The sequence below is a fragment of the Carcharodon carcharias genome, chromosome 6, assembly GCF_017639515.1.
Source record: "Carcharodon carcharias isolate sCarCar2 chromosome 6, sCarCar2.pri, whole genome shotgun sequence".
Classification (NCBI taxonomy): Eukaryota; Metazoa; Chordata; class Chondrichthyes; order Lamniformes; family Lamnidae; genus Carcharodon; species Carcharodon carcharias.
In genome coordinates this window covers 27,190,045-27,216,113 of record NC_054472.1, presented here as the reverse complement: position 1 = coordinate 27,216,113, position 26,069 = coordinate 27,190,045, and the positions used below count along the sequence as shown (strand labels likewise).

General features: G+C 41.1%; 1 protein-coding gene across 1 annotated transcript in view; it reads right to left on the bottom strand.

The window, feature by feature from the left end:
- Window positions 1–8,923: 8,923 nt before the first annotated feature.
- The window catches only part of dok6 (docking protein 6), a 425,625-nt gene continuing 408,479 nt past the window's right edge, over window positions 8,924–26,069 (bottom strand). Inside the window, exon 8 of the mRNA XM_041190321.1 lies at window positions 8,924–9,198. Within this exon, the coding sequence (XP_041046255.1) occupies window positions 9,059–9,198 (140 nt within the window). The 3' untranslated portion in view covers window positions 8,924–9,058. The remainder of the gene's footprint in view (window positions 9,199–26,069) is intronic.

The following is a 26,069-nucleotide window of genomic DNA, read 5'->3' as shown; positions in this document are numbered from 1 at the left end:
GGGGCAGATCAGCCATGATCTTATTGGATAGTGGGGCAAGCTTGAGGTCCAAATGGCCTACTCATGCTCCTTTTTCTTATGTGCTTATGTTCTAAATGACACAGAGAAAGACAAGGAAGAGTTCAGTGTGTGTCAGAGAGTGAAGACAGGGATTTTTCAGCCCTCTGAGAAGAGAAAAGTACAAGGCTGGTGGGACAGTAGTTAACTGAGTAGACAGTTATAGGACACAGTAACATGATCAGTTTAGTGGTGTTGCTATTGAAACAGAGAGTTTAAAGTGCATTTATTTTTGGGTGTCTCGGGGAGAGATACGAGTTGGGTGAGATACATCAAGTGAATGCTCAAGAATTCACCGGAAGAAAACTGTTCGCATGTGTGCCAGTCTCAAGCAGAGCTTTTGAGTCAATCTAGTGGTAACTCTTCACTGGTTTGTGTGTCTGTAAAGACATTGCTGGGTAAAGGAATATTGGAAATTGAATCATCTTGTGTTTGTACTGAGAGCTTTCCAAACTTTTTGACTGGTGTAATATAGTTCGTTTCTCTTGCTTTAATAAACATTTTATTCTTTTTATTAAAAGCTCATAAGCAGACTCATTGAATTTGTTCAATAACTTTCCTCCATGGTTTAAAAAAAGTTAGGTTCTATCAAGCCAGGTTTCACCCTGGGATCTGTCTGCACAGTATTAACATCAGCTGGGATTGCAACACAGCTGTCAGTGTCTTTGCTGAAAAAAAGGAAACCAATAGCTTTTTATTTCTGTGTCGCTTAACAGGACCAGTGTAATATATTTTATGAATGTCAAACTAGCAACTGATTAAACATCAACTCATTCATTTCAACAACTGCCATACTACAAGCATAGGGAGGGCAGATGGACCAACTTCTGAAAACATTTCTCTCAACAGTGTCCTCTCTCCACAAATGCTCCTGACCTCCTAAATATTTCCAACATTTTCTGTTTTTACAAGCATTACCAATGGAAATGGCCATGTTTATTTGCCTGACACAGCTACGTGTGCGCTCTGGTTGGTGTTTATGATGGTTAATAGTGATCCTTGAAACTTTCTGATTGTCACAGGCGTGTTCAGGTAAACCAAGTGTTTTCCTGCTTTCTGGCAAAGTGAAGGTAGGAGTTTAAACATTGTGGTAATGGCTTTAAGAAACTGAACTCAGCCTCTCTTGATACTGCTTCTGCAGATACATTAAGTTACAGCAGAGGTGTCAGAGAAAGCCTCTGTTCTATGCTAATCCATGAAGACATCATTTTTTCTGGAGCAGTATTAATAATTAAAGTTGTATAACAGGACGTTGGTGGAACTTATTGGTTTAATACCTATAAATAATCTGAATGATATCTATTGCCTAATGCAGTCTACTCTTCATTTTCACTTGTGGAGCTGGTAGGTTTCTCCCACTTTACTTTGATCCATGCTGCCACTTTAATCTTGAAGCCACCATAACTCAAGAAGGCTGCCCATCAACCACGTGAGGTGCTTTAGATAAAGATTCTTGGGTCTGTCCTTGGGGTGTTTGCTGTGAATTGGTGTGCACAGGACATACACACCTTCTAGCAGGTTTCTGAAGAAAGCATTACCAACCTATTGGAATTGCTCCTGGTATAATTCCAGAAGGAGATTTCTGACCCTTGAGATGATCATTAGGGGTATAATTAAGATGGCTGACCCCAAAGATGATCAGATACCAGGTGGTGTTATAGCTTTTCAACTGCATCACTAGAGACTGAGCAAGAACCCAGATTTTTCTGCCCTTGATTAGAATGGGTCATGCTGATTTATGGTAATTCCCATATTCTCTAGTTTACTGAAAACACCCCAATTAAGAACAGTATGTTTAATATTGTCCCCACAGGATCTCAACATGTAGGAATTTCTCCATATGCTGAATAAATTCTTCATGGATTTTGATGCTTTGATTACATTGAACATTCAAGGCACATTTGTAATTCATGTCCATTCTGGAAATGGAAGTCACTTTGACTCCTGTTAAGTGGTGGGAGTTGTCCTTATTCTCTTTTCAACTTGCACAATATTGTCAGCAAAGTCGAGATGATTATAAACTTTTACTGGTTGGCTCCAGGGTCATTTGGTTTAGGTGATGAACCAGTTGATTCCATTTGTGATGATGAGAATCAGAGGGCTGTCAGCAGCTCATTTAAGGATAAAATTGACAGACCGAGATCAGGGAAAAGGGGTAAGTGAAGCATCAGGAAGGCTTCTTCTCTGAGTATCATACCTGAGGCTAGATTGACACGTTGCCCAATGTTGTAAGGTTAACCACTGCCATTCTGATTGCCATTCATGCCACTCATTTTGTCCAGCTATCTTTTCCTTGACCTTTCTCTTGGTTTTTGGCTTTTTACCGATCCTTTGTTACTGTCTTTTCTTGGTGGCTTCCATCCCCTCTGTCACTATAATTCATGTATTGGAGTGTACTCCACTCTGACCACCCTTAATATTTCAACCACCCATAAAATGACTACTTTTTCTGGTTTACAGAAATCTGGATGTCTCATATTCAAAGGCGTAAACGTATTTCAGTGACCATGCTTTATACCAATAGAGAACTTCTGACTACATCATTGATTCCAACCATCTCTTTGTTCCACAGGCGTGCTTCCAAATCTAATTTAAACTTTAAAGCTGCTTTTCTCATTAGGGCCTATCTAATTTTTAATCTTTTTCTAACTACGTGCTGTGTGACCCAGGTTCACTAATAGCAGCATCTGCTGATGTGTTTGACCTTGTCTCCATTTGTCAGTATGTCCACCCTAACTGATGCCATGTCACATAACATTTTGAGGAATATTGTGTTATTCTGTAAAGAAGGCTGGGTGGCTGTGTGACAGTGATTTGACTAAGCTGGACAAAAAATTTATAGGAGTCAGGTTGTCTGGTGGGGGGGGGGTGGTGGTAGTGTTGGACACATGAAAAGGATAGAGGTGTTAAGTTTGAGGTAGAAATAAATAGTTATGATCTAACATTTGCATTTTTAGATAAGTTGAGGGGTTGAATATCAAAGGGGAGTCAGAGGTGACATTAAACATTTTGCATCTTGCAGGAGGTCCATAGGTAAACAGTAGTAGCGTATTATATTTTATTGACCCAAAAGATGGAAACATGGAAGATCTTATATTTGGAAGGGCTTGGGTTTCAAAGAGGCGAGAGAACAATGGAACGGAGATGAAAGAGAAAAAAGGTATATCAGAGTTGCTGTGGATAGCGTTGAGTTCGAGAAGGTGGAGCTAGCTGGAACTGTTTGAGATATTGAGGAGGGGATGCAATTTCAATCACCCATCCAGTCAAGCCAGAAAAGTCTTGGGCTGCAGCAAGCAGTTTTATTCTGAAGCGGATTCCACCGCAGAGTGGAAGAGGGTAAAGGTCATGTGGTACACCTTTATTGAAGCCACAGCAGTTTGCCTGTGTAATATTACTGGATTTCATAGTAGACATCTATAGAGAGTGCTGCCTGGAAGGTGTTTACTTGTGGATTTGACCAATAGAGAGTTTTGGAGGAATGTTTTGTAAGACCAACCTTGTGTAACTGTAATCTTGTGTGCTTAAATTTTCTTTTATTTTTGTTAATAAAACTTTTACTCTTAATTTTTAAAATCCCAGACATGTTATTGGACCTCTTACGGTTGAGATCAGTACCTTTTCTTCCCATTTTCAGAATACAACAAGAAAGGGTTATGGCCTGTAAGGCAAGTTTCCCCCAGGGGTTTGGTTCATGCAGCAACTGACACCAGCTGTGATCATAACACCAGAATAAAGCATCAAGTTAGTGATGCATTGTGTTACTAATTTGCAAATTGGTCAACATATTCAGGGGGTTAAGAGAGATGCTGAAAGTTGCAAATCTCCAGAACCAGCTGTTCAAATTAAGCCATTTTCATTGCACAAACAGCATCTTGTCCTAACCATCTTCAGTATTTTTAGGAACTTGCTGGATTTTCCTATGAAATGGCTATTAAACTAGCCGCAGGGAGTTATGTCTGATAATTAGGAGTGTCAATGTAATAATTGTTAATTCAATGTCAATCAACATCTGTGGCCCTAAAAGGGAACAACTGATTCAACATGTAGTCACTGTTGGTTAAGATTTTAATCACGTTAAATTTAAAATGTTTCTATTTTTTCTTACTTTTCCTTCTGTCTCTTTTCTCTCAGTTAATCTGATTTTCGTTCCCTTCTCTTTATTTCTCTTTCAACCATGTTCTCAGTTCTTCCATAGTTTCTTTCTTAATCCTTTAATCTCATTGGTTAAGTCCCACTGTTCATGAAGATCCCAGGTGCCCCGTTGCTGCTGCCAGGCCTTTATCAACTTGCACTTCCACTAAGTTACAGTATGAACATTTTCAAGTTGAAGAGTGCAGACAAAGGTCTGACTAATAATATCCAACTCACTATGTCTCATTTCCTGGATTTATAGAAACCTCTCTATCACTAGTAACTGTAGTTCTCATATTTTCAGTCACGCTTCTGAAATCACCTACATAGATCAGGTTGTTAAGATTTCTGTTTCTGACCTTTAAGTCTTCTTAAAAGCCTTCAGGAGCTATCTTCATAAGCATCCAGGAAATATTTAAACAGATAGGGAATAGGGCCTATCAGATGATTTTCTCAATCCTAATCTCTGCCATGAGCACAGAGTCTTCTTCCTGTTGCATTTTGTTTGTCACAGAGATTCTTAAGGAGTCTTATGGTGTGTTGAAGAAGTCAATAACTTTCATTTCCTCGTAGCATTTCATATTGACTTCTAGTAGTAGCTTGGCAGCATATGGAACAGAAGTGTTAGAATTAGAAATGTGTCAGTCCTGACTATCTTCTTGAAACTTGGTACAAGCATCCATTTCTTCCCTTCATCTGGCTATTCCAATTTCCTATATCTTCTTGTAGATCTTGAGAAATATTCTAATCGATTAAATTTCCTCCCCTATTTTTTTCATTTCACTTGGGGTATCAGATACCAGGGGCTCTACAAATCTGACTACAGCTGTAATATTTGCTTCAATTGGTGCAGGATCCATCTCTATTGTGCAGCCTAATGATGTTGCCAGGACAGGAGGACACTGGAGTCAGTGCCCTGTATAGGCTCTTACAGCATTCACCTTATTCATCTTTAATGGCCTCACTCTCAGTAAAGACAAAAACCCCTTCTTTTTCCCTATTAATATCTCCTGCGAGTTCTTTTATGATTTGAAAAAAATCTTGTGATCATTTTGTTTCTCTCTAGTTTCCATTTTCTTATATTGTTTCCTCAATTCCTTTTCCTTGTCATTCCTTATTGACTTTTGAGCTACCTTGTCTGATTTCTTCTCCCTTCCTCACTTGGAGCTTCTTTCGCTCTTTCAACTGAGACGTTAAATCAAGGCTCTACCTAGGTGGATGCAAATGATCCCATATCAATCACTGAAGAAGAGCAAGAAATTCTCAGTGTCCTGGCCAACATCGCCATCAAAAAGAAAAAGCTCATTTATTTATTTGGTGTTTAAGGGGGCCTTGCTGTGCATAAAGTGGTTGCTGCACATACCTGTATAACAACGCTTTACAAGTATTCCATTGGTTATAAAATTCTTGGAGATGTCCTGAGAATGTTAAGCGCTACATAAATGAAAGCTTTTTTACTCTAATAAAATTTAACACCTTCTCTATGCTCTAATCTACCTTCCTCTTGTTTCTTCACTTTCCTCAGTGGCTTTGAAGAAAGCTTTTTCTCACTTCAGTTTTTGGTTTATTTAGTTCCTGTTTTTCAGATATTCCTGTCTTTTTTTGTTTAGTTGCTAACTGGCTAGCATTAGTTGGCGGTCAATGCCTCAATTTTCTCCAAGAAGGCTCTCAAAATTCCTGGTGCTGCTCTTCCCGTCTGACCACGATAAAATCCATTTGGTTCCTTGGGAGTCCATCCAGGATTATGTAGGAGCGTTTATTGTTTACTGTTGTTCCTAAACAGGATATTTGTTATCATGAGGCTGGTGTCAATGCAGAACTCCATCTTGGTTCCTTGCTCTGGTTCATGATTGTCCTTTGTATTGAGTTTTCCTGTGATACCCCAGGATATCCAGTTTCGGTGTAACCTTAGTGCTGCTGGTTTGGTTAAAAGTGCTTTAGCATTTCAATATTCTGTGATCAATGTTGGGACACAGGCATGTCAGATGGTAACCCTTGGTACCCGACAGTAAAAATCCTCTCATATACTGTACTGGAACCTATCTGAGATTTTGCTGTTTGTTTTCTCATACTTGCTACACTGTGCTTCTGTTTCTCATCTGGTCCAGAATATACTATCTCAGATTATTAATTCCTGATAATAAATGTGTATATTCAGTCCACCTTACTTTTTCCAATCCAAGCAACTCTATTTGGTAGCTTTTATTTTCATTTTCATCATGCTCCATAGAGCCATAGAAAAGTTACAGTGCAGACAGAGGCCATTCAGCCCATTGTGTCTGCACTGGCCAAAAAGGAGAAAAAAGAAACTAGCCGCTCATTTTAATCCCACTAATTTTGACAACAGCATCCTTACATTTTGGTCTTCTATTTTGTTGGTCCTGGCTAGAGAGAACCCCAATTTATTTCAGTTGCTTGGATGTACCCACAGTGGGGCTCTTGGTAATTTCTCTTGCTTGCAGCCCAGGGTCCTCTCTTCCTTTCTCCGACACATGTTGATGGCCCAGATGTCACATTATGGTGCGTTTTCCTCTCTAGTAGAATGCTCACCCCAAATGCTTAAGTAAAATACTGGTACTGTTACCTGAATCTTTGTAACTTAAATTCATCTGGCAACTCATGATCCCTCCACATATCAAAAACCTTTACAATGCCTGCTTGTCTTCCCCTAACCAACAGTTTTTAACTCCGCTTGATTACACAGACCGTGGTTTTTCGAAGCAGGTAAGATGTGTTGTAATTCATTTTACCAGACAGCCAGGCCCCTTAAACATCTATATAAAAGCAAAATACTGCGGATGCTGGAAATCTGAAATAAAAACAGAAAATGCTGGAAAAACTCAGCAGGACTGACAGCATCTGTGGAAAGAGAAACAGAGTTAGTGTTTCAAATGCGCATGACTCTTCTTCAGAGCTCTGAAGTAGAGTCATTCGGACTCGAAATGTTAACCCTGTTTTTCCCTCTTCTGTTAACAACTCCACAGCACAGCATGCGAGGATTGGCTCTGAGAAGGAGATTTTACCCAATAACAGTTTTTGTCACTGCGTATTCAGAGTAAAAAGCATTATTCTAAATATATTAATTGCCAAACAGATAGGGAAACAGTGATGTGGGTACCATCCACATGCTGAAGATAAGAATGCAAGTTGGACAAGTTGTATTGTGGGAAGCAATTGTAAGGTTACAGTTCAGTGATTGCGAAGATTATTTTAGTTTGAAAAGAGAAAATTCCTTCAGGCAACATCTTGCTTCACAGTTTGATTGTCTTATGTCAACTTTCCCAGTTTAATTAATATTTAACCTTTTGTTGTGTGGCATTTGAGATCAAAGTAAGGAGGCTTGCATCTTTCAGGCTGGCCCAGAAATCCTGAAACCTGATTCTATTTGAGTAACTTAGGTGCAGCAGCGTGTATTCCTTTAAACATAAATCAACATGCATATGCAGCGGGATATGTTAGGATTATGGATGTTCAATCACTGCTGGCTTTAGTGATAAACCTACACAAAACACTGCAGATGCTGGAAATGCTCAGCAGGACAAGCAGCATCTGTGGAAAGAGAAACAGCCAGGTTGACATTTTAGGTGCAGATCCTTTATCAAAACTAATATGGCTGCAGATGCTGTTTGAGTTATCAAGTATTTCCAGAATTTTCTGTTAATGTTTTAGTAATGGCAAGCTGTAATTCACTATCCCCTGGCACTACAGTTTCAACTCCAGCTTCCTGGGATCTCAAATTTTATGTCTTAAGGAGCTTAAAGTAGGAGCAACCCAAAATCCATATAATGGGCACCGAGCTTGTTGTGTGATAATCAGCTGCCACTGAAAGTTCAACATCACTTAATATGGCCCTTCTGCAGGGAAATGCCTGGTTAAACAATGCACTATTTTCAGGTTGCAAGCAATTTTTCAACAAATTAGTTAGTGCTTTATGGGTCCAACTGGGGAAAAGGTGCAGTTATGCAACATCAGGTGCATACTTTGAGTGTTTCCTTTAAGAGGTACCTGGCTACTGACCTGCGTTTGCAGAGAATTGAGCAGAAGTTGTCCAATACACTTCCAGAGACAGTTTCTGCTTTGTTTTCTTTATACTGTACTTTCAAATGTCATTTAGTGATTTAGCAACTCATTCATGTCTCTTGTTTCTCATGCTGGACAGCCAAGTAATCAAGCAGAAAACCATCTTGATGGTCTACTTACAAAAATCGACTACATGGAAACCCCACGCTGCTCCCCTGACCCAGGCACTGAAAACACTCTGCCAACATGAAACATTTGAGCCCTTATTCTACAGAGAACATTCAACCTGATAAACAAATAAGATGGCCTCAAATAAACCAGCAACCTGATTACAGATGAAATAAAAAAATCCCAGGGTATTTCTTTCTTACAAAAATGATTGGATAAAATGTGTGCAATTGCCTGACTGAATCTGAAAGTAACCACCTGAATTAGTAACAGTAACAGAACCACTGTGTAACAGACAGGTGTGGCAGATACAGACAATTTGACTCAACCACTTCTAGACTTATCCAAACAAGCGTGCTTCACACACACAAGCTTTGTTTTACAGCAGTAGGATTTTAAAAAATACTCTACATTACATTTTTTTTACATCAAATACTACTTCCCGAGGAGGTACGTAAGTATTAGCAGGTGGGAGCCAATTAATATAAAAAAAAGATTTCTTTTTTAAGCCATGAATATTCAGTTTATCACCTGAATGCTTCAAGTACAGTAACAGCCACACGAGTCTTGTTTTGTTTCACCTGTATTGAGTCCTCGACCCTCTCACTGTTATATATTCAGACTTCTCTTGGTACAAGTGTGGCCCGACTCACAGTGACTCTTCCCATTGTTCTGACACACATCACTGGGCCAGCCCAGAGCTGTAGCTTGATCCGTAGCCACTAGATGAAGATAATAAGTATTGGTGCTCGTGACTCTGTTCCGAGATGTAGCTAGGGAAGGTCTGTGCCCGAGGAACCTTTGTCAAGTTTAACTCATTTCCTGTCGGGGAAAGAAAAAGTTATGTTACAAGAATTGATGAAACTCTCATGAGGAGTCAACTCCTCTGTTATAATCTTAACATTAATAACAGCACAGACAGAGCAGTTTCATATTTCCTCTCAAATTTCTCCAAATTTGCAGCCTCATCTGAATTAAATGGCCTCATTCTGTGCTCTATATTCTTTGGTTTATCTATAGAGAGAGATCAGTAGGATTAGATTAACAAAGAGCCTGAATGGAGGCAACAGGCTGAATGACCTAATTCTGTGCTGCAAATGTCTAAAGTTTGATGATTTTCAAATGGTGCAGGGGTTTCTAGCAACCTATAGTTTTTCCAAATAAAACCTTTATTAATCATCATCCAACCTGATCTACTTTATTGCTAATGATTCTGTTTTGCATTCGCAAACTTCCTTTAAATCAAATCTCAGTGCAGTGTCTGACTGAATAAATCCGGGTTTGCTTCGCTGGGATAATGAGAAGATCGGGTGTAAAATTCAATTTTACTGGGTGTGCAAGATGGACAGTAGTGGAGCCGTCGTCCAATCTAAATTCTGGCTGATTTTCTTTCCCATCGACTTCTGTTACCATCCATTTTACATCCAGGCTGAAGGTGAACTTCAATTACATTGTTTCTTTCAATATTTCAACCACAAAGGGCAGAGCTTTCAACTTTGATGAGGGTGTACAATGGACACTAGTAGATTGGCAGACCCTTGTAGACCTGACTGACTTTTGTTCCCATTAACTGCCCGGAGAAGCACGTGGGTTATACACCAGCTGCCACTTCCCGTTTTACACCCCATCATAGTTGAAACTTCTGTCGGTCATTCCCATGAGTCTCTCATTGCACTTGATCAGCCTCCAATACTTAATTTCAATGGCTCCATCTCTAGCACTTCTTCATCGATTAATATTCTTGGTCTTATGTCCTCCGATCTCAACCAGAACTTGGGAAGAACTTGATGTTCTTCCAATAATATTCTTTTGCTCCTGGACAGGACAAGAAAACACTTGTTGTCTTAATGAGTGATTTTTTCTCATTTTCAGTTTCCCTTTGTTACAACTTTTCTCGTCTCTACGTTAGCATTACCACAATGGTTACTGCCCTGAACTCTCCTTCACTTCCATCTAGACTGGAAATACACTCCCTTATACTCTTCCTCTTTCCTACATCCGATTCATAAGAATGATTTCAGGAATGAGGAAGTTCAGTTATGAAGATAGATTGGAGAAGTTGGGGCAACTCTCTTTGGAGAAGAGAAGGCTGAGATGAGATTTGAAAGATTTATTCCAAACCATGAATCTAGGCAGAGTAGATAGAGAGAAACTGTTCCCATTGGTGGAAGGATCGAGGACGAGAGGGCACAGATGTAAAGTAATGGGTCAAGAGGCAAAAGCGACATGAGAAAAAAAACTTTTTCACGCAGTGAGTGGTTAAGGTCTGGAATGTTCTGCCTGAGAGTGTGGAGGAAACAGGTTCAATCGAAGCATTCAAAAGGGAATTAGACTGCTATCTGAAAAGGAAGAATCTGCAGGGTTACAGGGAGAAAGTGGGGAATGGCACCAGGTGAACTACTTATTTGAAAAGTGGGTGCGGACACACTGGGCTGAATGGCCTCCTTCTGCATTGTAACGATTCTGTGAATTGTTTGGATATAGGAGGTTTAAAGGGGATTCGAGGGGAAATGATTGCACCCAGAGAGTGGTGGTAGAGGCAGTTACCTTCATTACATTTAAAATGTTCTTGGATATCACTTGAATTACAGTAATGTACAAGGTTACAGACCAAGAGCTGGAAATTTAGATTAGACATGATGGGCCAAATGGCCTCTTTCTGTGCTGTAAATTTCTATGATCAGAGATTACTCATACAATCCTATATGAATTCATTGGGGCTAACGTTAGTCCCCCAGCTCAATCCCCGCAGGAGGTGGATGAGGTGATAGGAATGAGTGCCTGGTGAAGTGAGTGGAAGAAACTCTCTCAATTTTTTTGGGCTACTCGTCATTTTCACGGAGAGCTGCTAATGCGAACTGTGTTTATCGTGGGACTTTGCAGGTTCACCTTACAGGGAGGGGAATTGAAAATCAGGCACTGTTACAGGTTATTAGCAACTTGTATAGAAGCTTAAAGGAAAGATGCTTTTTTTTGTGACTAAAGGCTGAGAAGGGATGGTGTGGAACTGCCAGGAGGTGTGTAAGGGGGCAAGGAGAATTCCAGTAGGGCCCTGAAGTTTCTAATTAAGAGCAGTCACAATGCCCTTTCAGGTGGATGGAATATACCCCATGTTACTGTATAGAACAAGAGTAGGGGTGCTCACCCTGGCACCATTTATCCCTCAACCATCATCTCTTAAAACATCATGGGCAGAATCTTAGGCTTGGCTTGTGGGGGCAGGGTCCACTCGCCAAAGCGTAAAATGACGCTGGGTGATGTCCGGCGGGCATCCTGACATCACCGTGCATCATTCAGGTTTTCAGTTCGGCAGGCGCACAGCCAATTCGACTGTGCACCCGCTGAACTGTCAAAGGCCTGTTAAAAAGCAACTTAGGCAATCAGCTGAGCTGCCTGTCCAACCTTAAGGTTGGCGAGTGGGCGAAGAGCCCAGGCGGCCTTCCCATTTTCCATGGAACCTCATCCACGGCCGGGATGAGGTTCCATGCAGGATTTAAAAGTTTTATTGAGATTAATGCACACGTCCGTGCTCATGTGACAGTTTCACATGAGGGGACATGTCATAAAGAATTTTACCACACTTTATTAGACTGGTTAAACTTAAAATTAATCCCCCTGAGGCACAGAGGTGCCTTGGAGATTTCTGCGCTCTTTCGCGTGCGTGTGTGAAAGATCGCACTCCCAACTCAGGCAACAACCACCCCCCCACCTGCACAGGGAGTGCTCAGCACTTCCTGGCATACGTCATGCTGGGCGGGCCAATTAAGGCTCGCCCACATAAAATGGCAGCGCCCAGCCAATCGGTGTTGCCGATTGGTTCCGCCCCCGCACAACACCCCCACAACCCCCGACGGGGAGAAAATTCTCCCCCATATTTGCCTGGCTGTTTTTGGGATCTAGCTATGTGCAAATGTGTTGTCCCATTTCCTACATTACAACAGCGACCACACTTCAAAAGTACTTCACTGGCTGTAACAGGCTTTGGGACGACCTGAGGTTATGAACGGTGCTATATCGATGCATATTCTTTCTTCCTTACATTATCGTAACAAGTCTAGGTCTGCCCCAAGGAGCTTTAACTCCTTATTGCACTGATGAGTGAGATAACCAAAATTGTGCTAATGGCACTAGAAGCTAGGCAGGGAAATCCCAGTAACATCAAGTTAATACCTTTAAGTCAGGAAAGAGGGAACTTGCATCACATTGAGCAACTGGGATGAGTTTGAAACCAAATGTTGGAAGTGAAAGTGCAGCATGCCAACCAACTACAACACTTAATTGTCTTCAGTCAAATACAAGGTAAATGCATTTTTATTTCAAAAATTGCATTGAGGGTGATTATTAACCAGGAGTTACATACTGTACACTATATGTCATTCAATCAACAGCGACTAAGTTCAATATCTTACTTAGAAAAAGCTCAAGAAAGATACTCCTTTTAAAACTATGCTGAACAAATGAATCTATTTGGGAATAGATTAACTCCAAAACTGTACACAGAATTGTCTTTATGCGTCTTATGGTCAAATATAAAAATATACATATCAATTTAAAAACTCATCTCAGAGTGTGGCAATGGTTCTGCTTTCTTCCTGCACTGTCCTATGTTAACACAGGCTGTAGTATTTAATATCTTCAATCAAAAACCTGATTTTTTTTTATTTTCTTACCTATTTATATATTTGACAATACATCAGAATAAAAGTGGTATGCACAGCACAATGCAACTGCTGATTATCTCATTAACTGATGGCTTCCTAATTCACCACTGTTTATATATTTTGTCGCAATGATGTGACTTGTGCCTGAGTGATATTAACCTGTATTTTCACCGGTTGACCAAACATAGACTGAACTTTTAACAAGGACGTTTTAAAGTCAAGACACGGACTAAAGATGTCTGCCACGATTTACCTGACGTCTGGTATTGCAAATTGACCAGCTTCTGGAAAGTTCCACTGTGAATTACAATTCAGACATGCCTCATGGAATTTCACACCTGAGGATGTCAAGAACTACTTTAAAGGGATTTACTGAAGAATGTACAAACCTAACATTTACATTTCAAAAGACCATCTCTCCAGCAGAGACAGAAAGTCTGTTAGAACAATGCTTATAAGGAGTTATGTCTTCTTACCTCATCAAGATGGATAATGACTTATTCAGGAGGTTAATGGCTGGGGTATTATAGAATCTGCTCATCCCCACCCCTCAGCCATGAAACCAAAACAATTGTCAGTTCATACATCAGGAAAACAGCACCTTCTGAAATCATTATGGGGAGAGAGAGGTCATGTGACTGAAGTAACCATTTTGAAATCTCTTTAATACAAGCTGCTAAAGACAGAAGCAGAGAGTAGTCTGGAAAAGCTTCCAATGGAGCAGTAAGGAGCTCTCTTCTCTCCTCTGCCAAGACCCTAGCTCTTAAAAATCCAGCACAGAGATTATGAATTTTCCATTGAAAGGAACCTTAGGTACAAAACTCATCAATTCCTGGAAGAGACGGATTTCGGATTAAAAAGAAACTGTCTCTGGCAATTACAGTTATATGGGCTTCAGCTCAGCCCCTGGAATCTAAAAGAACTTGAAAAAATTTCTGCCACAGCCACAGTGAACAGCAAATAACTCATAAGCCACAAGCTCTCACCTTTTTAATCTTCCAGCATTGAACTGGAATTTGGCTACAAAAATAACTACCTACAGTATAATTTATAAATCTTGCATGCTTGTGTGTGTTTGTGTGTGTGTGAGAGGGAGAGAGAGAGAGAGGGAGAGAGAGAATGTGGGTCTCAAAAGTTCGAGAAGCATGGTTTACCTTTTTAAATATTTAGCTATCTTTACCTGGGTGGGTTTTTAGCTCAATAAAAACTAACTCCTTTTTGATTTTAAACCTCAAGAAAGCTGTCAAATGTGTTTCATTGCAATCAGTACATAAACAATTAAACACAGAGATTGAGAAAGTTCCTTTATCCTGCTAAATCCTTTAAGGACCCTGTTACTGTCAAACTTAGGGGTGGTATAATAGGAGTGTCATATTTTACCCCTTCTCATGTATCTTGATCAATCATATAACTTTGGAGGAGCATTGCTAGAAACCTTGACAAAATGCTGAAAATGGCCATTTCTGCTGTTCTTCTGCTACAAGAGACCAGAAGGACCATCACAGAAATTCCAGGTGACTGTCTTGTGGATAACTTTTTAAACCAAGATTCTATTCTCCTGTTCAGGTGAATTTAAAAGATCATGGGACACATTTTGAGAAAGACCCAATATTCTTCCCTCAACCTTAAGCACATGAATAGGCCACTAGTCTTATTTGCTGTTTATGGGAACCTATGGTTTGCCTTTAAGATAAAAACAAAAAACTGCGGATGCTGGAAATCCAAAACAAAAACAGAATTACCTGGAAAAACTCAGGAGGTCTGGCAGCATTGGTGGAGAAGAAAAGAGTTGACGTTTCGAGTCCTCATGACCCTTCACAGAACTGAGTGAATTTAAGGAGAGGGATGAAATATAAGCTGGTTTAAGGTGGTGGTGGTGGTTTGGGGGGGGGGCGGGGGGGGTGGGGGGGGTTGTGGGGAGTGTGGTGGTTAGGTTGGAGGAGAGAAGTGGGGGGGTGGTGTGGTTGTAGGGACAAGCAAGCAGTGATAGGAGCAGATAATCAAAAGATGTCACAGACAAAAGAACACAGAGGCGTTGAAGGTGGTGATATTATATAAATGAATGTGCTAATTAAGAATGGATGCTAGGGCACTCAAGGTACAGCTCTAGTGGGGGTGGAGTGGAAAGGCTAGCAGAGCATAAAATATTTAAAAATAATGGAAATAGGTGGGAAAAGAAAAATCTATATAAATTATTGGAAAAAACAAAAGGAGGGGGGAAGATACAGAAAGGGGGTGGGGATGGAGGGGGAGTTCAAAATCTAAAGTTGTTGAATTCAATAATCAGTCTGGAAGGCTGTAAAGTGCCTAGTCGGAAGATGAGGTGTTGTTCCTCCAGTTTGCGTTGGGCTTCACTGGAACAATGCAGCAAGCCAAGGACAGACATGTGGGCAAGAGAGCAGGGTGGAGTGTTAAAATGGCAAGCGACAGGGAGGTTTGGGTCATTCTTGCGGACAGACCTCAGGTGTTCTGCAAAGTGGTCGCCCAGTTTATGTTTGGTCTCTCCAGTGTAGAGGAGACTGCATTGGGAGCAACGAATGCAGTAGACTAAGTTGGGGGAAATGCAAGTGAAATGGTGCTTCACTTGAAAGGAGTGTTTGGGCCCTTGGACGGTGAGGAGAGTGGAAGTGAAGGGGCAGGTGTTGCATCTTTTGCGTGGGCATGGGGAGGTGCCATAGGTGGGGGTTGAGGAGTAGGGGGTGATGGAGGAGTGGACCAGGGTGTCCCAGAGGGAACAATCCCTAAGAAATGCCGCCGGGGGGGGTGAAGGGAAGATGTGTTTGGTGGTGGCATCATGCTGGAGTTGGCGGAAATGGCGGAGCATGATCCTTTGAATGCGGAGGCTGGTGGGGTGATAAGTGAGGACAAGGGGGACCCTTTCATGTTTCTGGGAGGGAGGAGAAGGCGTGAGGGTGGATGCACGGGAGATGGGTCGGACACGGTTGAGGGCCCTGTCAACAACCGTGGATGGAAAACCTCGGTTAAGGAAGAAGGAGGACATGTCAGAGGAACTGTTTTTGAAGGTAGCATCATCAGAACAGATGCGATAGAGGCGAAGGAACTGAGAGATGGAGTCCTTACAGGAAGCGGGGTGTGAGGAGCTGTAGTTGAGGTAGCTATGGGAGTCGGTAGGCTTGTAATGGATATTGGTGGACAGTCTATCACCAGAGATTGAGACAGAGAGGTCAAGGAAGGGAAAAAAAGTGTCAGAGATGGATCATGTGAAAATGATGGAGGGGTGGAGATTGGAAGCAAAATTAATAAGTTTTTCCAAGTCCCGACGAGAGCATGAAGCAGCACCAAAGTAATCATCGATGTACCGGAGAAAGAGTTGTGGAAGGGGGCTGGAGTAGGACTGGAACAAGGCATGTTCCACATACCCCATAAAGAGACAGGCCCATGCGGGTACCCATAGCCACACCTTTTATCTTTTATTCCCTTCTAGCCTTTCCACTCCAACCCCACTAGAGCTGTACCTTGAGTGCCCTACCATCCATTCTTAATTAGCACATTCGTTTAGATAAAATCACCACCTTCAACGCCTCTGTGTTCTTTTGTCTGTGACATCTTTTGATTATCTGCTCCTATCACTGCTTGCTTGTCCCTACAACCACCGCACCCCCCCAACCTTAAAGCAGCTTATATTTCACCTCTCTCCTTAAATTCACTCAGTTCTGTTGAAGGGTCATGAGGACTCGAAACATCAACTCTTTTCTTCTCCACTGATCTGTAGGTACTGCTCCAGAGTCTATAGAATTTCAGAAGATGACCACCAATGCATCCAGTATTTCCAGAGCCACTTCTTTAGTACTCTGTGATGTAGATTATCAAGCTTTTGGGATTTTTCAGCATTTAATTACCCCATTAATTTCTCTAGCAGCATTTTTTTTAAACTTATACTGATTTTCTTCAATTCCACCCTCTCATTAGAGCCTTGGTTCCCTAACATTTCTGAAAAATTATTTGTGTCCTCTTTTGTGAAGACAGAATCAAAATATGTGTTTGATTCCTCTATCATTTCTTTGTTCCCCATTATAATTTCTCTTGTTTGACTGTCAGGGACCTACATTTGTCTTTGCTAATCTTTTTCTCTTCACAGAAGCTTTTACAGTCAGTTTTTATGTTCCCTGCAAGTTGACTCTCATACTCCATTTTTCCCTTCTTGATCCATCTTTTTGTCCACTTTTGCTGAATTCTAAACGCCTCCCAATCCTCAGGCTTGCTGCTTTTTCTGCCAATTTTATATGTCTCCTCTTTGGATCTAATACTATCCCTAATTTCTTTTGTAATCCATGGTTGAGCCACCTTTCGTGTTTTATTTTTGTGTCAGACAGGAATGTTGTAACTCATGCATACGTTCCTTAAATAATAGCCATTGTCTATCCGCCATCAACCCTTTTAGTAAGGTTCCCCAATCCATCATTACCAACTCGCGCCTCATACCCTTTATTTAGATTCAGCACCCTAGTTTCGGATTCAAATCATGGACCGCAGCGGTTCAAGGAGGCAGCTCATCACTACCTTCTCAAGGACAATTAGAGATGGGCAATAAAATTTCTGGCCTAGCCAGTGACACCCATGTCCCATGAAAGAATAAAAAAAAAGTACAGCCAGATCTTTCAGGAGTGAAATTAGGACATACTTCCACACACGAAGGCTCGCCGAAGTTTGGAGCTCTCTCTCTCTCTCAAATGGCAACTGATGCTAAAACAACTGTTAATTTTAAAACTGGGATTGATAGATTTTTGTTATCCAAATGTATTAAGGGACATGGAGCGAAGTAGTTAGGCCAGAATCAGCCATTCCGAATCTCACTGAATGGTGGAAATATACTAGAAGGATTCAATTGCTTACTCCTAGTCCTAGAGTTTACTGCAGACTTGACTGGGATATAGAATAGATGGAAATCTGTTTGAAGAGATCTCTGCCTATTATTACAAACTGTAATGCCCTTTCTACATCCTTTTCTGAAGAGCAGTAGGTATGTGTCCATACAGCAAAACTGACCAAACATTGGCATAAATTGAGACTAACCAGATAATCCCACTCCAGGGTTAAATCACATTATGAGATATTATTAACAAACCGGTGCTGATGAAATTCTTTTGCCTACTATTGGCAGGGCTTATTTACAGGTACCATACTTATCTGTATGCTCTGGAAGCAGCCAGAAACATTAAAGTTCAGTGACCATTGTTCAAACAGTTCTGCTGGTGGACAGTTTCCAGAAACATTTGGCTACAAGAGATCACAAGGTAGTTATGGACAAGAAAGGTCATTTGGCCCATCATTGTTTGTTCATCAAAAATGACCCTTAGGGCCATTACAACATCCAATTAGCTCTTGAATGATTCCAGGATACTAACCTATTATCTCATTGCCACTGTCACTGTGGATGCAGCAATGTTCCCCGGGGGCCTACCGCTGGGTTGCTGGACCCACCTGCTGTTAATCTGGGCCTACAACTGTCCCATTTCTCTGGGCTATGCTGGGTTGGTGCAGTGGCCCCCTATTCCCCCAGGCCTGGCAGGGGTGGTGCAGCCCCTTGAGTTGGGCCATAGAGCTCATTAAAAATGAAAAGCAGGGCTTTATGATTTTTATGAAACCTGGGTTATCATTTTTGGACTGAACTGGGGGGGGTGGGGGCTGTGCATATTACAGCCAGTATTAGCTGGCAGCCTAACCAAAGTGGATTCTGAGGACCTGTTCCCCTTGCTTGTGGTGGGGTAGTGGGAGCAGGAGTGCTCATGCCTGCCCCAAATTAATCTTGGAGTCTCCCTAGTCCTGTTTCCAAATATTCCTCTCTAATGGACCTAATATCTGTGGCCCAGAGGCCAGCACTGAGGGCCCCGAGCTAGTGAGCTGCCCTGGGCTGCTCAATCTCTAACCACAGCTCTGCCCTCAAACATAAGCAGGCTTTCCCTCAGGCTAACTAGTGCACCCCACTGACCAGTCACCCAAAACATTAGCTTGGGCAGGTGGAGGTACGGGGGTGGTGGGTGTGAGAGAGAGGGCTAGGGAAGTATACCTCATAGTATTTGAAACATTCAAGTGCTTTCTTTCTGTTCTGTGGTCCACATGGCCATGTTGACAAACAGTGTTGAATGCGAGGTGTAAGAGAAACCAATCAACTTACATTACACTTCATTAGGCATAGTGTTGGCACTATTCAGAAGGATTTTTCAGTACACAACTAGCTTTGAGATGATTCAGGAGCTGAGCTCAACAGAAAATGCATTATTTACCAATATAACATAACTACATATTCATCATTGTTTTCCGTGCAGTTGCTCATTTATCTTTATTTGTCATAATGCTCCTCATGGTTTTACACTCACTGCAGCACAATTCATCCCTCCATCTAATCAGGGCATCAGTAAAATGCAAGCATTGCATAAATATTTAATCTGGAAATAAAATCAGTCTTTTCAAATACCAGCTGCTGTGACACAAGAGCTTGATGTGATAACAAGTGCCAAACAGCTTCCCAGTCCTTGGTCCTTTAGACAGGAGCCAGACGCAGTCAGAAATTCACTCTGGGCCGAGGTTGAACATGTTTCAAAGGATGGAAAATAATCTTTACTTTCTTTCTAAACGTTTCCTAACTTAAATAGCAAAGAGGGAAAAATGTTCGTGAAAACAGCTTCTTTTTGTACTTTTCCATTCCTGACATATGTGTTGAATAAATATTAAGAATTTATTTCTAGCAGTGCATAGTAATTATTTCTGACAATCTCACCAAATCAAAATTTAGGATATACACACACACACACAGATCAGACACATGCACGCACGCGCGCACACACACACACAGACACAGAACAGACACATGCACGTGCGCACGCACACACACACACACAGAAATTCATATACTCAAACTCAGACATGTATACAAACACACACATGCACGTACACACAGACACACAGGCATGGAGACCGACATACACACAGGCACAGACAGAGACAAATTTATTCAGACGCGCACACACGTCTAGACACGTGCATACATTGTCATGAGGTTATGCTCCTTAATGTTTGAAAATATGACTTTTCAACTTCCAACTGACTGGAAATTTTGCAATTTGAACTGAGACAAAGCAAACTGCTTAAAATGCAAGGCCACATTCCAAGGTCAAGGTGAGAAAAACAAATCGCCCTCAGGGGAGTGTGAAGGGGGACACATTTCCTACAATCCAGGCAGCCAGCAAAACCCCTAACCATCTAAGGGAGAGACATTAAAAATGCAAAGCACTGGATATTGCAACAATGGCTACCACAGGCAGACCTGCTAAGAACTGCTTGGAAATACAGAATGGGTGAAGTATTTCAAGGCAAGGCTGCCCAGCCACTTGAGAGAGGTTGCAAGTGACACAGGCGGTGTCAAAAAAATCTTCAGCAGAGGAAACAGGCTGAAGGCTGCTCTTTCTCCTTCTCCTTTGGAATAAGTGTGTCACCCAGTTCGAGAAGTCAGCTCTACAGAAACCGAGATCCCCTTAATAACGCAACATCTTCTACATCTGACTGCATCCAAGAAACCAGCTAACCCAAATTGGCTGCAGTGTTTAAAACCTTCAGCCCAAAGAAAATCAAAGGGCACTTAACCGTATATTCTTTTACCTTTTTAAATTGGACTCTATAACCCCTTATTTCAGATACTGGTGCGTGTGGGGGCCCTAATGACTGCATGAGCGCCAAATGCTTGGTGTTGTGATTTTATTATTTTTCTCAGGTATAGTGGTGAATAAATTTGCTATTTCTTTGACTCAAATAAACCTTATTTGATTGGCTCCTTACTGCTTAAATAGTTAAATACATTCCAATTTAGAAAAGGCATATCCTCATGAAGAAGAACCTTAAACCTTTGCTGTGACCAACCGAGGAGGTTGAATATAAGGGAGTCGTAACAACATATAGACAGAGACACAGGTGAGCATAAGAAACATAGAGATACAAACATACACAAACACATGCACACAATCTGCATAATCACCAATTAAATCAAAAAGTAGTGATTCCTGTGGGTTATAGATACTGAAGTAAGAGAATAGCTGTTTTTGTCTGTTGGTGTTTGCTTTCCTTAGTGAACTTGATAGAGGCTGGAAATAATGTTCTGATATATTCCAACCTCTGGTATAACAAACATTGCCTCTTTTGCACTTGCAGAACTTTTGCATAGCTTCCAGAAACAAACTGAAGCAGAGAATCTATTGCAAATACTTAGCTCACCTGAAGTGTCTATGTTAATGTGGGTAAAATTCTAGCCATTGTCCCACCATCCAAAAAATAAACAATGAAAGGTGCCAAAGGGCCTGTTCAAATGGGGTGCGAGGACCACATGAAATTATCATGAACTAGCTAGTAATGTCCCTTCTCCTTATTTGCTGCATGCCTATTTGACCACTGAAGCATCCCTATGGCCACAAACAAACAGCACGTTCGGGAAGTGGTATCTCTATTGAGATAGAACCAGACTGGTGATGGGAGCATGCAAAGCCATGTTGGTGCTGTCAATGGCACCTTGGACCCTGCATTGGCCTGTCATGTAGGTTAGGTCTAGTGTTCTCTCATCCCTCCTGGGGAATGTGATGTATATGTTCCTCTTGGTATAGAGAACTTAGTCACCACACTAATACAGTGGACACCCTAATACAGTGGTACTAAACAACCTGAGTGATATCATTGATGTCAACTTATGAAGCCTGGATAAACCCTTTGGTGTAAATATTAAAAGCCGCAGTGATTAACAGCTCCAGACAGTGCTGTCCTTGCCCTGGTTTGAGCCTCCCAATTGTGACACAAAGTTGTTCCAGAAGTCAGAACTACTTGTGGTATGGGGGAAAAAAAAAACCCAAACTATAGACCACAAACCAGCAAATAACCTGTCTGGAATGGACAAGTCCCATCAATCGTGCTCCTGTGGCAAATTTTCTGGCAGGGTCCTACAAGAAGTATTGGAACCTTATTTTAACATTGTAAAGAGGCTTTTTAAAAAATATTTCGAGTGCCTGCCACGGACGCCTATGGAGCAGCCCAATCCAATGTGGTGGAATTTGGACATTCAGCATGAGATGGGCATGTTGTGTTGCCCACCACATTGAACCCTTAGCCACCCATTTTAGATGCGTCAAACAAGCATAAGATGATCCAGTTTCTAGGCAAACATCTTTTTCTATAAACTTACATAGAGAATTTTCTGGTAAGTCATGATATTAAATGTGCTTCTTACTGTAAACTAATTTATAAATCCAAACTGGGTTATTTTGGTAGTAAGCTAATCCTATATTTTTATATATATTAAAAACTATATTTTTAACTATTACATTTATGCACATTTATCAACAAATGTGTTCCTGAATTATGGTTTAATATCACGTGCTTGATTAACCTGCATGGATGCACAGTGACTTTAATTTATTCTGAAACATTTTAAATTCTTTCCCAGTTCTGATATCAATTCCTCAAGGTATAGATTTGAATAAAATAAATTAATATACAATATTTTTATTAATTTGGAAATGTAGTCAGAAAATTAACAATGCTGCAATTCAATTAGTTACTGACAGTTCTAATTAATGAAAGTGTGAAGTTTAAAGTCTTTGAAAACAATCTGGTGTAATGTTAACCTTTTCTATGTGCCTGGTATCTAATGGTCATTTTCTTCATATCCCACTTACTTTATTCCTAATTTACATTTTATCTTTGCTCAATCTTTTAACTAAATACTGTTAATACATATATTTACAATTGCCAAACATTTAAAGATAATTTTTAAACTATTCATATCCAAACTGACAAGCTGCTCATTGTTCTCACTTTACTCAATACATTCCCTTATCGTCTTTGCTCACACCAATGTTCACTTGTCCCATATTCTTCACTATCCTCACCGCCTTGTATTCCTTATTGTTCCCACTCCCTCATGTTCCTTATTTTCCCCAAATCCTCCATATCCCTCATTATCCCCATTCCAGCATACACCCCATTATCCCCACTCCCTCATATTCCCCCATTACCCCCACTCCCTCATATTCCCCCATTATCTCCACTCCCTCATATTCCTAACCCTAACCTCCACTCCCTCATATTTGGTCTTTATTTCAAAGGGAATGGAGGATAAAAATAGGGAAGCCTTGCTAAAACTATACAAGGCACTAGTTAGACCACACCTAGAATACTGTGAACAATGTTGGTCCCCTTATCGAAGAAAGATAGACTGGCATTGGAGGCAGTCAGGAGAGGTGGAGTAGGTTGGGCCTGTGCTCATTGGAGTTTAGAAGAATGAGAGGTGACCTTATTGAAACATATAATATTTTTAGGGGGCTTGACAGGGTAGATGCTGAGAGGTTGTTTCCCCTTGTGGCAGAGTCTAGGACCAGAGGGCATAATCTCAGGGTAAGGGGGTGCCTGTTTAAAACAGAGATGAAGTGGCATTTCTTCTCTCTGAGTGTAGCCAATCTGTGGAATTCTTTACCGCAGAGGGCTGTAGAGGCTGAGATAGACAGATTTTTAATCAGTAAGGGAATCAAGGGTTGTGGGGAAAAGGCAGGAAAGTGGAGTTGAGGATTATCAGATCAGCCATGATTTCACTGAATGGCAGAGCAGGCTGGATGGGCCGAATGGCCTACTTCTTCTCCTATGTCTTATGGTCTTATATTCCCTGATTATGCCCACTTCCTTATATTTCTCCATTAGCCCCTTCATATTCTGATTATGTCCAATCCCCGTGCTCTTCCCGTTTCCACTCCTCCATTTTTCCGATTAGCCCCCACTCCCCATGTTTCTTGTTATCCCCACTGAACCATGTTCACATGTTAACCCCACTCACTCACGTTCCTCCTATTGACCCTCCCCCACCCCCACCACCCTGTCTTCAACCTGCTCCAGTGCAAAACCTCTACTGTGCGCTCATCACATTTATAATAAGCGTTCAGTAGTGCAACTGTATTTTGCTGGTGCAAAGTGAGTATCGTTGCTGGGTCAGTGAAAAGGAGATGGGATTTGTGACTGAGATATTCTTGTGTAATCCCTCATGTCCTTATGGCCAGTATTTATCAGGATGCATACTCATTGTCTGCACATCACTGGTGGCAGAGTTTCTTGGCACACTGATAATAAACTGTGTTTTACACTCATCACTTTTTTTGGTGTTATCCATCAATTCTTCTAGGGCATTTAACCTCTTTTCCAATTTTTCATCTGGATGTGTTCTGATAATCACTGGATTAAGACATCAGTTAAGGCTGCTTTTATAAACGTGTTGTCTCATTCAACAGTTCAATCCATTGTAACAAATTCAAGTTTGCACAAGCTCAAACAGCATTAGCTATCTTTTTGCTCATAACTTAATGTTATCCTTGCTTTTTGTGAACGATAAGGCTGCCCCCAATGGACGGGCTGAGCGTGAGAAGTCACTGTCGACTCAAGCCCCAGGCTCAAGGTCAAATGAGTTTCAAGCATCAGTTAATCTCTTCTGAAAGTTTTAGCACATCCAATTTTCTGAATTCTGTTGCTTTTTAGTAATTCAAATAATTTTACTGGTGAAAAATGACAGTATCAGCTTGGCCATTAAACACCATTCCTAACTCCCTTTCCACTGACGGTAATGGAGACTAAAATCAGGCGAAGAGCTGATATAGCATGTTGGATACCATCACCCAAAGTCCAATTTACCCCAATCAGCGTAGATATTTCGAGAAAAGTCAAAATTGGCGCCTCTCCCTCTGACTCTGTTCCTTCCAGTTGACCTGCTCCCAGTATTCTGTTGATGCTGCTGTGTTAGAAATTAAGAGGTGTGTGAGAGAGGGGCAGACTTTCCCTCCTGCTGATTTTCCTGACAAGGACATTTATGGCTCTGCCTGTTGTCTTTCAAGATAACAGGATTGTGATCCAGAGCTCTCTAAGCAGAGGATGGTAGCTAGAAATAAAAGTGCTTTCTTGTCAGTTAACAATTCATTCAAGCAAATATTTATCAATGGAGCACTCAATCATTCACTCCTCCCTGTTGGGAATGAGTATGAGATATTCTGAGATATGTTCCTGATATTTTGTATAAGACTGGCTTTTTTGTACGACACAGCGTTCAGCTTTTAAAGAAGCCAAAGAGAGAAAAAAAAATTAGAAGTGTAGAGGAAAAATCAATGAATGAACATAACAGCTGTAGCCACAAGATTACTGAACTAGAAGAAGGTGCCCTTCACAAATAGATCTAGTCCATAAATCTGTGATACAGTAATAACCTTCCACTGTGCAACAAGCGAAGCTTTGCAATTAGAACAGAAAAAGCTAGCTAACACTTCTATATCTTTCCCACTAGTTGGTGGTCAATAGAATACACAGTAGGGTAATGGTGCCTCTATTGTTCCTTAGCTCTAACAAATAGATTCTGTTATTGACTCTTCTGGACATCCTCTTGCTCCAGTACTGTAATATAGTGTTTATCAATACAGCCACCCCTCCTCCTTTCTTTCCTTCCCTATCTTTCCTGAACACCTTGTATTGTGTTAAGTACACAATATATGAGCCAGGTCTCCATTATTGGCACAATATCATATTTTCACGTGGCTCCCTGCATAGATAGCTCACTAGCCTTAGTTACCACACTCCATGCATTCGCATATATGCACTATAAACCTAATTTAGAACTTACTTCATTCACCTTTACTCAAACTTCAACTTTACTAATTCTTATTTTGGTGCTGTTGCTCCCAATTTTTGTGAACCTTGTTTTCCTCCCTAATTTTACCTCCTGGTTCCCACCTTCCTGTCAAGTTAGTTTAGAGCCTCCCCAGTAGCACTAGCAAATGGTCAAGCAGGGGGCATTGGTCCCAGCTCTGTTCAGGTGCAACCTGCCCAACTTGTACAGATCCCATCACCCCCAAAACTGCTCCCAATGTCCCAGGAATCTAAAGCGCTCCCTCCTGCACCACCTCCCCAAATACGTATTCATCTGTCCTATCCTCCTATATCAATACTCAATTGTGCCTGGTAATCCGGAGATTGCCAACTTTGAGGTCCTGCTTGTTACTTTCTTTT